General features: G+C 37.3%; 1 protein-coding gene across 1 annotated transcript in view; it reads left to right on the forward strand.

The window, feature by feature from the left end:
• LOC138158756 (polypeptide N-acetylgalactosaminyltransferase 11-like) overlaps nt 1-15680 on the forward strand; it is a 71784-nt gene that overhangs the window by 35404 nt on the left and 20700 nt on the right. The window contains 1 exon segment of the mRNA XM_069084947.1: nt 5934-6183. Coding sequence (XP_068941048.1) covers nt 5934-6183 — 250 coding nt within the window.

Genomic DNA, 15680 nt, shown 5'->3' on the forward strand with positions numbered 1-15680 from the left:
TGTAGATAGAAAGATGAATTAAACCTAATCCCTTTTCTCAAGGTGTCTACACTCTAGTAGAGGAAATGATAAGAATCTGCCTTAAAGATTAGGACCTGGTTCCAAAAACAAGACACTCCATCTCTTGGCTCCAAACATTTTCTCTGGCTGTCCCCTGTGCTTAGAATGCTCTCTTTCCTCATCTCTGCCTATTGGCTTCCTTAGCTTCAAGTCCCAACCTACTACAGGAAACCTTCCCTGATTCTTCTTCATTTCAGTGCTTCCCTCTGTTAATTATTTCCTACTTATCCAGTTAATATCTTATTTGTACATATTTATTTGTTGTCTTCCATATTAGACTATGAACTCCCTGAAGGCAAGGACTGTTTTTGTCTCTTTTTGTATCTCTAGCACTGAGCATAGTGCCCGATACATAGTAGTACATATGTACGGACAGAAAGGAATATAAGAGGAAGGCAAGGAATAGCCATAAGGAAAATAGAGAATAGTCTTAAGCAAAACATAATGGAGAGGGGGTGGCTAGGTGGCACAGCGAATAGAGCACCGGCCCTGGAGTCAGGAGGACCTGAGTTCAAATATGGCCTCAGACACGTAACACAAAACTAGCTATGTGACCTTGGGCAAGTCACTTAACCCCAATTTCCCTACCTTCCCCTCTCCAAAAAGCAAAAGAAAAAAACATATTGGAGAAAGGAACATGAAGGGAGGATTAAAAGGAATGGAAGAAAAAAGTAAAAACCTAGTATTGGGATGTTTATTGACTGACTGGCAAATGTCTAAGGGAGTTCCATAAAAAGTGCCTTGAGAGATTTGAGGGGCTTCATTGTAGAAACAGCCCCTGAGTGAGTCTGGAAAGATGGAAAAGATTTCAACAGGTGGTGATGTGGGCAAGAGTGAAACTGAAGGAATTTCAGGAGTAAGGGATAGTGTGCGTCCCTTGGAGTAAGAGAAAGGGAGATTTCCTCACTGTTAGGATCTTAACCAAGAAGGTTAGAGTGTCCTAACAGGCTAGACATGTTGGTCACAGTGATTGTCCCAGCTCAGGACTTTGAAGAAGTCAGGGTAAAGAAAGAGGTAAAAACTTAGGTTTTTACCTAAGAGGGTAATTGGAGGGAAGTGGGGTATTTACATATACTAACCCCTTCTTCCCTGGAACAAACACCATTTCCATCACTTCTAAAACTATAAAATAGTGCTACAAAATGAGCTTACTCCTTTGAAGAAAAGCTATGGCAAATCTGCAAAGCATAATAAAAAGCAGATATATCACTTTGCCAACAATGGTCTATATAGTCAAAGCTGTGTTTTTTCCAGTAGCAATGTATGACTAAGAGAGTTGGACTATAAAAAAATCTGAGCCCAGTAGAATCAATGCTTTCAAACTGTGGTGTTGGGGATTTTTGAAAGTCCCTTGGACAGCAAGAAGATCAAATCAGTCAATTCTTAAATAAATTAATTCAGTCTGTTCTGTTTAGATACTTGTAATGAGAAGATGGGACTCATTGGAAAAGACCCTGATGTAGGAAAAAAAAAATGGAGACAAAAGGAGAAGGGGAAAGCAGAGGGTGAGATGGATAGATAATGTCATGGAAACAATAAACATGAGCTTGGATAGACTTTAAGAGATGGTGGAGGATAGAAGGACCTGGTGTCCTGTAGTCCATGGGATCACAAAGAGTTGGACTTGACTGAACAATAACAATGCAATTTAGGGGCTTTGGAAGATAGATTTTTTTTTTTCAGTTACTATTCCAAAGACGTGGTCAAGAGACTTTTGTATAGTTTACGAGTCTTTGCTTTTTTGTTTCTTGAACTTGAACCATATTTACCAAGTTATTTTCACCATTCTCCCTTTGCCCAACTTTACATTGAAGTCACCAAGCTTTGTAGCTTAGGTTAGATTAAGTCAGAAGGTCTTGAGTTTTTCATACCTTATCCTATACCTTTCTCTACCTTATCATCGTTTGCAACAGATTTTGGGGCATAAGTTATTGTGATCCTTATGGAGGTCTTTGGGCTTAACATTCATCATGAGCATTACAAGGCAAGATGACTAAGTGTCCAATGAAATGATTTTTGTTGTTACCCTCGTGTGCCCAGTGGAACCAACTCCATGGACTTGTTTAGTTGCTTCTCCATGGAAAACCTATGTAGATTTCCACTTAGCTACACCTTCCTTGTATTGTTCCTCTCCTGTTTCCACAAACAAGTCATAGAATAGGGAGAAAAATACTGACCATAAATGTTTGCCACTGTTGTGGAGAATGTCCTGCCCAGAGTCCATTCCCTTCAGCTAGTGGGATCCTTCAGATGCTCTTATTTGTGGATTATGTTTTCCTGATTGCATTAAGCCCCAGAACACTATAAACTTCCTTAATAAGACTTATACCACTTCAAAGAATTGTCCTTAACAGGATTAACCAAGTGGAATTGGGATATGCTATTGGATGTGTAGCCCATTGAGCTGCCCCACAAATACATATAACTTAGACAAACATTTCAGATGGACAATGAACCTCTCAGGTATAAGATAAACGGTGATTTTCCTCACATCTAGAAGCACTGTTAGGCAGTGTAGTGCCTTTACAAATACTGACTCTGTGTTGGACCTCCTTTAGTTGAATACAGTAGTAGAAGAGGGAAGGTTACATTATGTAACCTACACAATGCATAGTTGTTGCAATGGTCTATATAATGCATATGTTTTACATGATGTAACAGTTGAGGAAATGCCTCAACTATTATCCTAAATTATTGACAAACATTTGAGTGGTTAACCTATGCAATCCACTGTGCTCAGTACTAGGAAGACCAAGGAAGAAGTGTGAGATGAAGTCCCTGGCCTCAGAGAATTACTGGAGGGGTAGCAGTGACTGGTGCATCCCATTATTGCTATTAATACCTCTCTGGATCTCCCTCCACACTGATCTTGTCTCTGGAGGAAGTGGATTCTCTTGGGAGGTAGTGGGAAGCCTTTAAATGGAGTCTGGATGACAATATGTCAGAAGCATTGATGACAGAATTCTTGTTCAGGTACAGCTTGGATGAAGCAGACCTATGAGGTCCCCTCTAAATCTGAGATGGTGAGTCTCTTTATCTGAGAGAGTAGCTTGCTGCTTAGCAACTCTGAGGAATTTATGAGATGATGCTGAGATATAATGGATCAGTAGCATTGTGTGGAGTCAGACAACCAGAGAAGTTGCCAGCTCCAACACTGGTGCTGGAATCAATGGTGGAGTATGTGAATATATTCCAGGTTCTGCCTAGAGTTTACCATGGAATCAGCTGGCTTTAATTGAATAATTTGTCAAAGGGTGCTTGTATCCACACTGAGATGGCAAAGACCCAAGGGGGCCTCAACTCCTCATCTATAAAATGAAAGAGTTAAAGAGGGAAGGGAATAAGGATTTATATAGTATCTACTATGTGCCAGTCACATCAAATGAGACAATAATTACAAAATGCTAGTGCCTGGTCCACAATAAGCATTACCAAAATGTTAGCTATTATTATAAGTAAGTGCTTACACATATTACCTCATCTGATCCCTTTGAGGTAGGTGCTATTATTATCCCTACTTTATATTTGAGGAAACTGAGGTAGAGAGGGGCTAAGTGATTTGCCCAGGGTCACAAAACTAGTAAGTATCTGAGGTCACATTTGACCTCAGATCTTCCTGACTCTAGGTCCAGAACTCTACCTACTCTACCACCAGCTGAGACCATTCTTAAGGTCTTTTCTTTATTCTAAATCTATGATCCCAAATCAGGACCTACTTTAACTGATTGGCCTGCTCTATGATCATGGAAATCTTGCTTTTTGACTTAAAAAGTTTGTGGAGCTTGGAGAAAGGGGTAGTCTAACTCAAAGTAACACCAGCTAAATCGGATGCACATCTTACCAAGATGATGAGCTTTTACTGTAGATTCCTGGGGGCAGTACTTCAGCTGGCTTCCTAAGCCAAAAGCTTAGGGAAAACCCTACTGACCTCCTCCCTGTTCTGCACACACAGCACTACATCTCCCATCTCCATGTATTTGTATTGGTCAATTCCCATAGATGGAAAACCCTCCCTCCTCACTCCACCTCTCAGAATCCCTGGATTCCTTCAAGACTCACTCAAGCACCACCTTCTTAGTGAAGCCTTTTCTAGTCTCTTTCCATTGAGGTACAAGGGCACCTTCTCCCCGAACTACCTTGTATTCATTTGGTGTATATGCTATATATATTATAAATGGATGAGTTGTCTCCCCCATTAGAATGTAAGTTCTTTGAGGGCAATGAACTATTCCATTTTAGCCTTTGTGTCCCATCACTTAGCATGGTTCTTTTCATATAATAAGCATTTAATAAATAAATATTGATTGATTGATTGACATAGCTACAAACAAATTAACCCAATCTCTCATTTCTAGTCATCCAGTTGCTATGGCCACTTAGTTGTCAGGAATAATCACATTCAGCTCTCTATGTTGCCATGGGAACTTTGGAAGAATCAGACCCAGAATTGCCTGTGTAACTAAATTTGAATGTGGCTTAAATTCTTTAAGAGAGTTTTTTATGCATGTGTGAGCTTTTTAAATTGCAACAATTCCATTCAGAAAGAATTTTTGAATAAACTTCCCACTTTGGACCTGATTTGTGATTGGTAGTTTCATTCATATTTAACATTTTATTTTGAAATATATATATGTATATATATTTTACATATATGTAAAAGCAGTTGAATAACAGTAGAGGGTTTCATTAACCATGACACTTTTCAGCTTAAATTTTTTTTCCAGGGGCTTCATATTAGCTACAGGATAAAGCTCAAACTCTTCTGATCTGGCATTCAAAGCCTTCCACTTTTTGCCCCCAATTTTTTATCTCCCACTCTTTCCTAATACAAATTCCACTCTAGTCAGGCTACTCTGATGATGATTTTCCCTAAAAAAGATAAATTCATTCTCACCTTGTTACCTTTGCTTTCCTTCCATGTAAAATTTTTTTTTTCTCTCTACCCTACTTGGAATTCTTTCCACCATCTAACTAGTCCCATTTATTTTATAAGCCCTTGCTCAAATCTTCCATTCTTGTCCAACATGAGTTCCCTGAGAGCAGAAATGGTCTTGCTTTTCTGTTTGTATCTCCAGTGCTTGGTGCAATGTTTTGCACATAATACTTGATAAATGTTTTTTCATTCACTCACTCATTCCATCCTCCAAGAAACCTCCTTTGACTGTAGTGATCTCTCCATCCTATATTATAGCACTTATATCACACAATTTATACTTTATTGTTTAATATCATATTTATTTTGTTTGTTTTATATGTGTTAGACATATCACCATAACTAAATTATGAGCTCTTCGAGAGCAAGGACCTATTAAGTTTCTTTCATATTTCCCAAAGCATCTAACATAGTATTTGGTAAATCTTGGGCAATTCTCTTTAATTATTTAATTGCTTCAGATCCTCTCTATCTTTTCAAGACCTTCCCCAATTCCTATTTCATCCTCCTCCATTCCAGCCCACTGCAACCTTTCTCTTTTCTGAAACTCTATGGTACTTACTGTTTATACTATTTTTGCACTTAATGTTAATGGCATATAACTTTGCATTACTTGTTTTGTTATTTAACTATTACAAAGTCCTTGAATACAGAGGTTATGTCTTGTACTTGTCTTAAATTCTTACAACACTGAGAGCTCCTTGATGGAAAGTACTGTTTTTATCTTTCTTCACATCCCCAGCCCTTAACACGGTGGCTGGCACATCAGTACTTGCTATATGTTTATTGATTTGCTAATAATGCTGAACACATAGCAGGTGCTCAAGAATGCCCACTGAATCTAATTGTATTTTAACATGGGTATTTTGAATTGAAGGGGTAGTAGCATTAAAGGTGAATGTTATTAGGATCTACTAGACCTTTGCTTTTATGTTCCTAGGAGAAGTTCTTGTGTTCCTAGACAGCCACTGTGAGGTGAATAAAATGTGGCTACAGCCCTTATTGTTTGCGATCCAAAAAGACTACAGCATGGTGGTATGCCCTCTAATTGATGCAATCAATGCCTACACTCTCAAGTATAAGCCATCTCCTGTATTCCGTGGAGGGTTCACCTGGAATCTACACTTTAAATGGTAGCTTGTCCCTCCATCTAATTTACTAGGACCAGAAGGAGCTGCTACACCAATAATGTAAGATTTCTCTTAATAGAAAGAAAACTAACTAGTGCATACTTTATAGACAAGAATGAACATTTAATGTAGAGCAAATTTCTTCAGTTTCTCATGCTTAGTATTAGAATTTCAGATAGATTGTTACTTCTGAAATTCTTTGTGTACATCTGCACCAGAAAGATTCAGTGACCTAACATTTGACAGGCACCTGGAAGGTTTTAGTTCTCTGTACATTTAACTCAAGATGAACATTATGCTCCAAAATATTCATGGTATTGGTGCCCCATCTAACTTTACAGATATATGGGTAATTGTTAAAGTGCCAGTCGAGACAGAGAAAAGACCATTGAGTCCAGGGCTATCATTTTATAGATGAGGAAATTGAGGCACAGAGAGGATAAGTGATCTGCCCAGATCACATAACTGGTATCTGAGGCAGGATTTGAACTCAGGTCTTCATGACTTCAAGTACAGTGTTCTCTCCACTGTCACCTCGTTCCATCTATTTTGGATCTTATATTCTTATATGGATTATATATATATGCATCTATAATATGCATATGAGCATATCAGTCAAATGAATCATATAGTACCATTGCTGTAATTCTGCACAAAAGGTGTATCTTGTCAAAGTCAAACAAAGACCTTTTCACCAAGGATTTATGGTCTAGAGTTTGGATTGGAGTTAATATGATTTTCCTCCTTCTTGTCTTTGAAAATTTTGTTTCTAATAATACATATGTACATACACACATATGTGTGAATATATATAACACAAAAGAAATTTAATTTGCTGTTAATTCTTTGCTTTAAATGATCTAAGCCTGAAGTTTGTGATTTCTCTGTTACTGAAAGCTTCTGATAGAAATAGCTTCTTGTGGATGCTATAAAAAGCAAAGCACTTTATAGCTGAAGCAATTGCTAGGGGGCAACCTTGGCTAAGTAACACCAAGGCTATATGTAGATTTAAATCAAATACCAGAGGAATGGGGTCAGGAATGTTTTCTTTAAAAAAAATAGTAAAAGAGATATTGCACAAGGAAAAGGTCATTTGTGACTGTGTGGAATTGGTCAAGGAGCTTTCTGTATTGAAAAAAAGGGATTTTGAGTCTTTCTTCATATGGATATGAGATCTCAGCCCCCCCAAATGGCGTCTTTTCTTTTTCTGCCATAAACTTTCCTCTTCCTGCAAGCTGAGAGGAGGAAAGGAGCAAAGCTGTTATGATTCTAGGCTAGCCAGAAAGCCAAGTTTATGCTGAGGATGTTTTTGACAACTAGCTAAAATAGAGTGAATTATAAAGGATAATTCTAATCGAGATCATTATATTAAGATGAAGTTTATAGTAAACTGTAAAAGAAGAGGTCAAAAGAAAGTTTAGGATAGCTGAGAAAGAAACTTAACTGCATTACATTTTATGCTCTACCCTCCGACCCTTCCTGTTGCTCTCTGAGTATGGGGAAGAAGGAAACTGATGGGGGGAATATTACAATGTAGAAGTGAAAGTAGAAAGGGAAGATTGAAATAGTAAGGAAGAAGGGAGGAGGGGAAGAGAAAACCACCTTCCCTGGTAATTAATAAAACATGGGCCTCAACTCTTTAAATGGCAGGGTTGTTTTGTTGGTGGTGGTGGTTTTTTTGTCAATGTGTGTAACCTTTGGGTAAGTATATTGCACATTTTGTAGAACTTTCTATGCTGTTTTTTAGTCATAACTTTTCTATAGAGATTATCTAATCCACAGAAGGGAGTGGAGAAGAAGATTTATTAAAGACTATTTAGAAGTAAAAAAATAATTTAATTTTATTATTTCTTTAAAAATATAAACTCATACAGTTTTAAAGTCAAGAATGGGGAACACAAAAACATACACACTTGCATGTATGTGTGTGTGTATTCCGTCCAGTCTGTTTAAGGAATTATAGAAAATTAATTGACAGGGGTAGAGGAAAAATATAAAAGGCAAAAAGTGCATTGTACTGTATATAAGCATCTGGTGCAAAGACAGTTTGAGGCAGTAGCAGCAAATCCAGGGTTAGCAATGTTCAAAGCAGGAACTATGGTGCCAGGCAAGAGCTAGATGCAAGCAGCTAGATAATCTAACAGACCTTGCTGAAATAGGACCAAGGATAGCTCCTTAGGAGTTGTGTCCATGGAGGTTTCACATTCTGAAGCACTACCTGCAGAAGTGAAGGAAAGGGTAATTAAAGGCTGAAGAATAATGAAAGAGCCACCATGAGCTCCCTTTGTCATATCCCAAATTCTTTTATGTTGTAGGTTTCAAAGTGTTATCACCTCTTATAATTTCTATGAGAAATTCTCATTAGTTTATTGTAATACCTCTCCCTACTCCCATTAAGCTTCAAAATTTGGTTCATCAGTTCCTTGTGCAATTTTACTGTTGCTATTACATGTTCTTCTAACTTCAGTTAGGAATTAACTGTTTTAGCCAGTTATCCAAAGTCCCTTTAGTGTAAGTATAGCTATCTGGACTTGGGGTTAATTTAGAGCCACTACTTCTTTTCTTCTCTCAGCTAGCAGGAAAAAGAAAGGACGTTAAATAGAGCAAAAAGATGCAACTTTACATGCCCAACTTTGCCTATGAGAGACGATGCAGGCTTTACCCTTCTCTCATGTTCTGCTACCTTAAACACTTTTCTTGAAAGGGGTTTACTATGACAGAAACCCCTCCATCTAATGTCATTAATTGGTTCTGCAAAAACATGATATTTTAACAGAATTATAGGGGATGGTTCAGTGAGGTAAATATCATAAATGCTATGATGTAATGATATTAATGGGTTTTAGTTATAGCATATTAATGACATTGTGAAATGGTTTTGAGTGGGAAAATAAGTAGCCATTTGTAGCTATATTGATTGCAGGAAAACAGGAAATTAGCATAATAAGCAAAAGGCAAAATTAAAAAGTTACAGGAAAGTAGTCCTTAACTTTTTTATTTCACTTTTCTTTTTTTAAATCTCTTTTTCCAGATCTTGTGAATCAATCTTAGATATTTTTGTAAAAATAGATTTGATTTGACAAGGATGATAGGTTTTTCAGACATGCTCAAATCTACTTTCTAACCTCAGTTTTGGATGTGTGACCCCTTGGCTTGTTAAAGGTATTTCTAATCTGATTGGCTCTCCAAAAATTCTTCCTTTTGGCCTCACAACAACTTTCAAGAATATTATACATTGGGGCAGCTAGGTGGTGCAGAGAATAGAGCACTAGCCCTGGAGTCAGGAGGACCTGAGTTCAAATGCAGCCTTAGACACTCACACACACACACACACACACACACACACACTCACTCACACACACTAGCCGTGTGTCCTTGGCAAGTCACTTAACCCCAATTGCCCTACCTTCCCCCACTCCAAAAAGGAAAAAAAAAGAATTTTATGCATTTCCTTGCATCCTAGTCTCTTATCTTTTTTCCTTCTCTTTGTTTCCAAACTTCTCTTTGAGAATTGCTTTTTCTTATATCACCTCCCTTAAGTTGCCCTCCCTCTTATACCTCATTTCTCTCAATCACTTTCCTGCCCGTTTCCCTGCCAAGTGAAATTTGTTTCTGTACACAACTATGTGAGTATATTATCTCCTTTGACCAGTTAGTTCAGTGAGGTTCAAATATTGCCTGCTCTCCACTTCCTCCTTATTTATATAGACTACTTGCATACTCCAATAATGTGAGATAATTTTCTCTATTCTTCCTCTCTCCTCACCCCAGTGCATTCCTCTTTCCCTCCTTTTCAATTCTTTTTTTAAGATCATCAAAACATAAAATGTTTTCTGCCTAATTATATTCCCTCTGTGACCCTTGATGATAAAGATCCAAGGGGATACATGTATCATTTCCCCATATTTGAATATAAACAATGTATCCTTGTTTAGTCTCTATGAGTGCTTACTTATACCTTTTTATGTTTCTCTTGTCTCCTGTGTTTGGTTTTCAACATCTCTACTTATTTCTGGTCTTTTCATCAGGAATACTTGGAAGTCCTATTTCATTAAAAGTCCATCCCCCCTCCCCCAAGATTATATTAAGTTTTACTGGGTAAGTTATTCTTGGCTGGAAGCCGAGATCTTTTGCCTTCTGGAAGATAATTCAAGCCTTATGTTTCATTATGGTGGTGATGCAGATTAGATTTCTCACCATTAAATTGCAACTCTTGAAGTTCAAGAATTGTCTTATCCCTAGTAATTAATACAGTATCCTGGAATATAGTAGGCACTTAATAAATGCATATTAATTGGTGGCTTCTAAATCTTGGACGACTCTGATTTGACTCCTTGGTACTTGAATTCTTTTTGGCTGCTTGCAATAGTTTTTGTTGCTTTTTTTTAACCTGAAAACTCTGAACTTTGGCTATAATTCCTAGGAATTTTCATTTTGGGGTTTCTTTCAAGAGATGGCCAATGCATTCTTTCTATTTCCACTTTGCCCTATGTTTCTAAGAGAACTTGGCAGTTATGTTTTATGATATCTTGAAATGTGATGTCTAGGCTTTTTTTGTTTGTTTGGTCTTTCAGGTAGCTAAATGACTCTTAAATTATCTCTCCTTGAAATTTGTACACAATTACAGACACAACGTATGTGTGATGACCAACTTTGATAGACTGGACTCTTCTCAACAATGCAGGGTTATAAGCCAACCCCAAAAGACTCATGATGGAGAAAGACTTTGTCTACATTCAGAGAAAGAACTAGAAAGAACAGAGTTTGAATCCAGCAAACTACCTGCTCTTTTTCTTGCTTGATTTTGTTTCCTCTTTCCCATTGTTCATTCTATCTGATACAATCCTTTATAACCTGACTAATGTCTAATGTTAAAGTATTTGCAGATCCTATACTTGATCATATGCCACCATGGGGGGGAGGGAGGAAAGGGGAAGGGGAAGGAGGGAGAGAAAATTTGAAACTCAAGGAATTGTGGAACTGAATCTTGTAAAATAAAAGTAAACAAACAAATTAATAAAGACCAAAAAATTGAAAAAAAAAGAAAGTTAAAAAAATTTCTCTCTCCTTGATCTGTTTTCTAGGTCAGTTGTTTTTGCTGTGGGATAACTTATACTTTCTTCTATTTTTTTGATCTTTTGACTTTACTTTAATATTTCTTGAAGTCTCATGGAGTCATCAGCTCCTATTTGATTCATTCTAATTTCCAGGGTTTTTTTTTCTCAATAAGATTAGGTTTTGTCTATCTTGTTCCAAACTGTTAATTCTTTTTCCATATCTTTCTCCTATAGATTCCATTTCTTTTCCTGTTTTCTCCCTAGCACTCTCATTTGGTTTATTAAATCATTTTTAGCTCTTTAAAAAAAAAGTCTTATTTTATCTCTTCCAGGAATTCTGGTTGTACTTGTCCCCAGGTAGCATTTTTATTTGAGTCTTTGCTTATACAAATCATCCTCTTCTTCTGGGTTTTTGCATTGGGCATGCTTGTCAATGTAATAGCCCTTTATAGTGTTTTTCTCATTATTTAAATTTTCTTCTTGATTTGAACTGTATGGTAGCTTCAGACTCTGCTCTCTTTTGGTGACAGTGATTGAGCTGAGGTTTTTTTTTTCCCTCTTCTGTTGTTTTCTTGTGGTATTGAATATTGTGTTATACCAGGATCTCAGTGACAGTTCAGGTTGAAGACCTTCAAGCTTTCAGTGATCTCAAAGTGGTGTGATAAGGGGAAAATTCTGTTCACTGCCCTTCTGATCTGAGCTCTATACGTTCCTGTTCCAGATTTGAGTTTGAGCAACATGTCTATGGACTTATTCCTGCTTGGAAGTTCCCCTGCTGCTGGAATCTGCCACTATATTTCAACTGAAAACTCTGCAGATTGAGAGTGGCTAAATTATGGATTCCTTTTGGTCCGGGTTTGTTGTTATGGTTATTCCACTGCAGGCTTCAAACTTGACTAGAGGCTAGAAAGGGGTCCCTACTCTGTTGTTGAGGTTAGAGCTACACAGTTACTATTTGCTTCTATGTTCTCTGGTCATTACATAATCTAGGGCCTGTGACTACTCCTCATACTAAATTCCTACTCCTGAGTACAGGTCCCCTCATGAGTCCACTGTGGATGTGTGAACTGGAACTGGATAGTGAGCAAAAGAGCTACCAGTTGACACTCATTGCCAAATCCTGCAGAAGTTTCAAGTCCTTGTCTTCCTGCCCTGGTGCTTATTATCTTGGTACATAACCTCAGTCCTCTTTTAGGCCCTGGAGATGCTATAATACTCTAGGTATCATACCTTTGGATGGACCTTACCCCTAGTGTCTACAGACCTGTCTGTCTTCCTATGCCAACATGGACTGAAAAAAATGATTCACTGTGATTTTTCTCCTGGATTTCTTGATCAAGACTTTGTACGGTGCATTTTCTAGGACTGACTCCCAGTCTCTCAAGCCCATCAACTCTTCATTTTCTCCTTCCCCTGGTTTCCTGGGCAAGAAAAAAGTTCTATTCCTATTGACCTACAAAGATTCTTTCCTAGGCTCTGGGTCTTTACATTGACCTAAGAGCTGACAGCTCTACTTTCTTGGAGTTTTCCCTGGCTCTAGTCCCTGTAATTTTTTTTCACATCTTTGACCCATTCCTTTTCTCCTTACTTGATTTTCCTGAAGCAACTTTGCTAGCTGGTTATTCTGGCTGATTTTGCCCTTTTGGTTAAGCTTGACTTCTCCAATTATTTCTGTAGACAAGCATCTTAGCTCTGATATCTAGAGGCCATATGGCCTAGGGCTATGAAGTCTAGACTTCTGTGATCCGTTAGTATGCATTCTCCATGCTTGTTCTCTGCAGAGTTCCCCAGAAGTCCACTCTTATTTTTCTCTTTAAAGTCTATACATGACTCTTCTTAGATTGAGTAGTATTTTCCTATTTTCAAGAAAGTTTAAAAATAACAAAATTTAAAATAAAAAAGTGAAAATTCAACAAACCTACTATTAAGTACCCATTATGTACAAACCTGAGGAAGATATTGATTTTAGATTAGCCTTTCACATTTCCCTATTTCTGTCAAGGGTATCATCTCTTCATTGTCTCTCTACCCACATCAATTAGTTGCCAAATTCTTTCGTTCTACCTACACAACAACTTTTCCACATACCTCTTTTTCTCCATTAACATACCACCCTAGTTCAGGTCATCACCACTTCTCAACTGGACTATTATAACACAGCTAGGTTCTGATTACTGCCAATAATGAATTCAGTCCATAAAGTAGTTGTATGAATTTGAATTTGCACTCAAAGTTGTATTTGAAGTTATAATTATGTAAAATGTTATCATTGTTCCAGTTCAATGGGAATATGCAGTGCAAGTTCCAGCAATGTGATCTCTTTGGGGGATTCATTATTCCTACTAATCAGAACTTGGCTAGTCTCCTAGTTGCCTCCACCACCAGCAGCAAAGACAAACTCAATAAAAAAAAAAAAGCTTCTCCTTGCCACCAACATAGATAAAGAGCTATAGTATCAGACCTATTAGCCACTTTTCAAACCTTTTTATCTCTCAATCTCTAATACTCAACTCCAAATGCAAATTTCACTTCGATTCAACATTTACTTAGAAGCAGTGTGGCCTAGTGAAAAGTATGCTAAAGTCAGAAGACTTGGGTTCTAATCTACTTCAAACACTCAAAAGCTACTTGACCATGGAAATCAAGTCATTTAACTTCTCAGAATTGATTTCCTCATCAGTGAAATGTGATAAGACTTGTACTACTCACCTCACAATGTGGTGAGGAAATTTGTGTGAAAATCTTGAAATGTTATACTAAACATTTAAATATATAACTTATATTTATAAATATATAAAATATATTTATATATAATATGTTTATATATAAATATAAAAAAATTTTAATATCCAAGACACTATGGGGTTGGTGGAATAGCTGACCAGGGAAAATTTTTTTTTCTAGCCATAGCACAACAACAGAGACTAGAGTAATATCACTCCAAGGAAGGGGATGAAATAAAGTAAGGTGCTTTTTACTTGTCCTAGAATTGGAGGTTAAATGGATTGCTATATGAATGTGACTCAGAATAATTTCATATACTAGCATAAATAGACAACCTCTAAAGGATTCCCTTTTAGATTTTGTTCAAAATTCCTAAATTTTCTTAATGGAAAGTTCTGTATTTTGGATATTAATTTGTCATGAAAAGTAATACTTACAAATCTGTGGGTGGTCAACTGGGGTGTCAGCATTTTGAGTCTCCAAGTTACCATTTCACTCCCAACTGGGTGACCATGGTAGAGTGTCATATTATCGCCATCTAGTGACAGCATGGCTAAATTGAAAGCATAAACTAAAGTCATAGTTAACGCAAAGGCTTTTAGTTCCAAATGATGCAAAACTCCCTAACAATTAGCTTTGTCTAAAAGCAAAACAGGCTGCTTTAAAATTAATGGAGTTTTCTCTATTTGGCCTTCAGGCCCAGAAAGGGTAATGGTGATGGAGAGAGGGTGAGGTAGCAGATGACCACTTCTTGTGGATCATAGCTCATATATCCAGAGCTGGATGTTGTAGAAGGATTTTGGTTCAGGTACAGGTTGGACTGGGTATGACTTGTGAGTTCCCTTCTAATTCTGTGAAGAACTTCTTAACAACTAAAGAATGGGTTGGTTCAATAGGGAGTGAGTTTACTTTCATTGGAAGTGTTTAAGTGGAGGCTGAATGATGGTTTGTCAGGCAAAGATTGGACTAGATCCCCTCTGAGATTGCTCTAACTCTCAGATTCCATGGGTCTAACCATAGTGGGTTAGAGCAACTAGTCATGACCCCATATGGGGTCATGAAAAAATTGGCAACAGTAAAAGTTTTTTGAATGTGCAAAAACCAAACATTAATTAAAAATCAAACTTGAAATGAATCCAAAGTGTTTCTGGCAGCGCTTGTCTATGTTGCATCACAGCTTCACTGAAGCCTTGGTTCTGGACTCAAAGTATGGGCACTTTGCACTGTGCATGCCCTCAGGTCATGCAGCTAACTAACTGCCAAACATGAAAGGGGTTGCGCATGAAAAAGTTTTAGAAGCCCTAGGTTAGAGAATATAGATATAGAGTAAAGAAAGCAAAGATTCTTTCTTGGGAAATTCTGGTTTTGGAGGGTTTTAAAAATTCTTACTAGATTAAAAAAAGAAAATATTCAAAAATGTTGAAGTCGGGGCTACTAGGTGGCGCAATGAATAGAGCACTGGCCCTGGAGTCAAGAGGACCTGAATTCAAATATGGCCTCAGACACTTAACACTTACTAGCCATGTGACCTTGGCAAGTCACTTAACCCCAGTTGCCCTCCAAAAAGCAAAAAAAAGCAACAACTTTTTTTGAAGTCAATGAAAAACAAACCACTCTCCTATTTTTTGTTGTTGCTGCAAAAAAAAAAAAGCAGATATTTTGAGAGGGAAAAGGAAATATATATAATACATGTTTTTAGTGCTCTGTCCAGAATTAAATTCACTATGCTAGTTTCAAAACATAAAAAATGCATTAGGAATAATTTATTTTGCTCAT

The sequence above is a fragment of the Petaurus breviceps genome, unplaced genomic scaffold (assembly GCF_028583685.1).
Source record: "Petaurus breviceps papuanus isolate PSGF00001 unplaced genomic scaffold, PetGlider_PUasm1.0 115, whole genome shotgun sequence".
Lineage (NCBI taxonomy): Eukaryota > Metazoa > Chordata > Mammalia > Diprotodontia > Petauridae > Petaurus > Petaurus breviceps.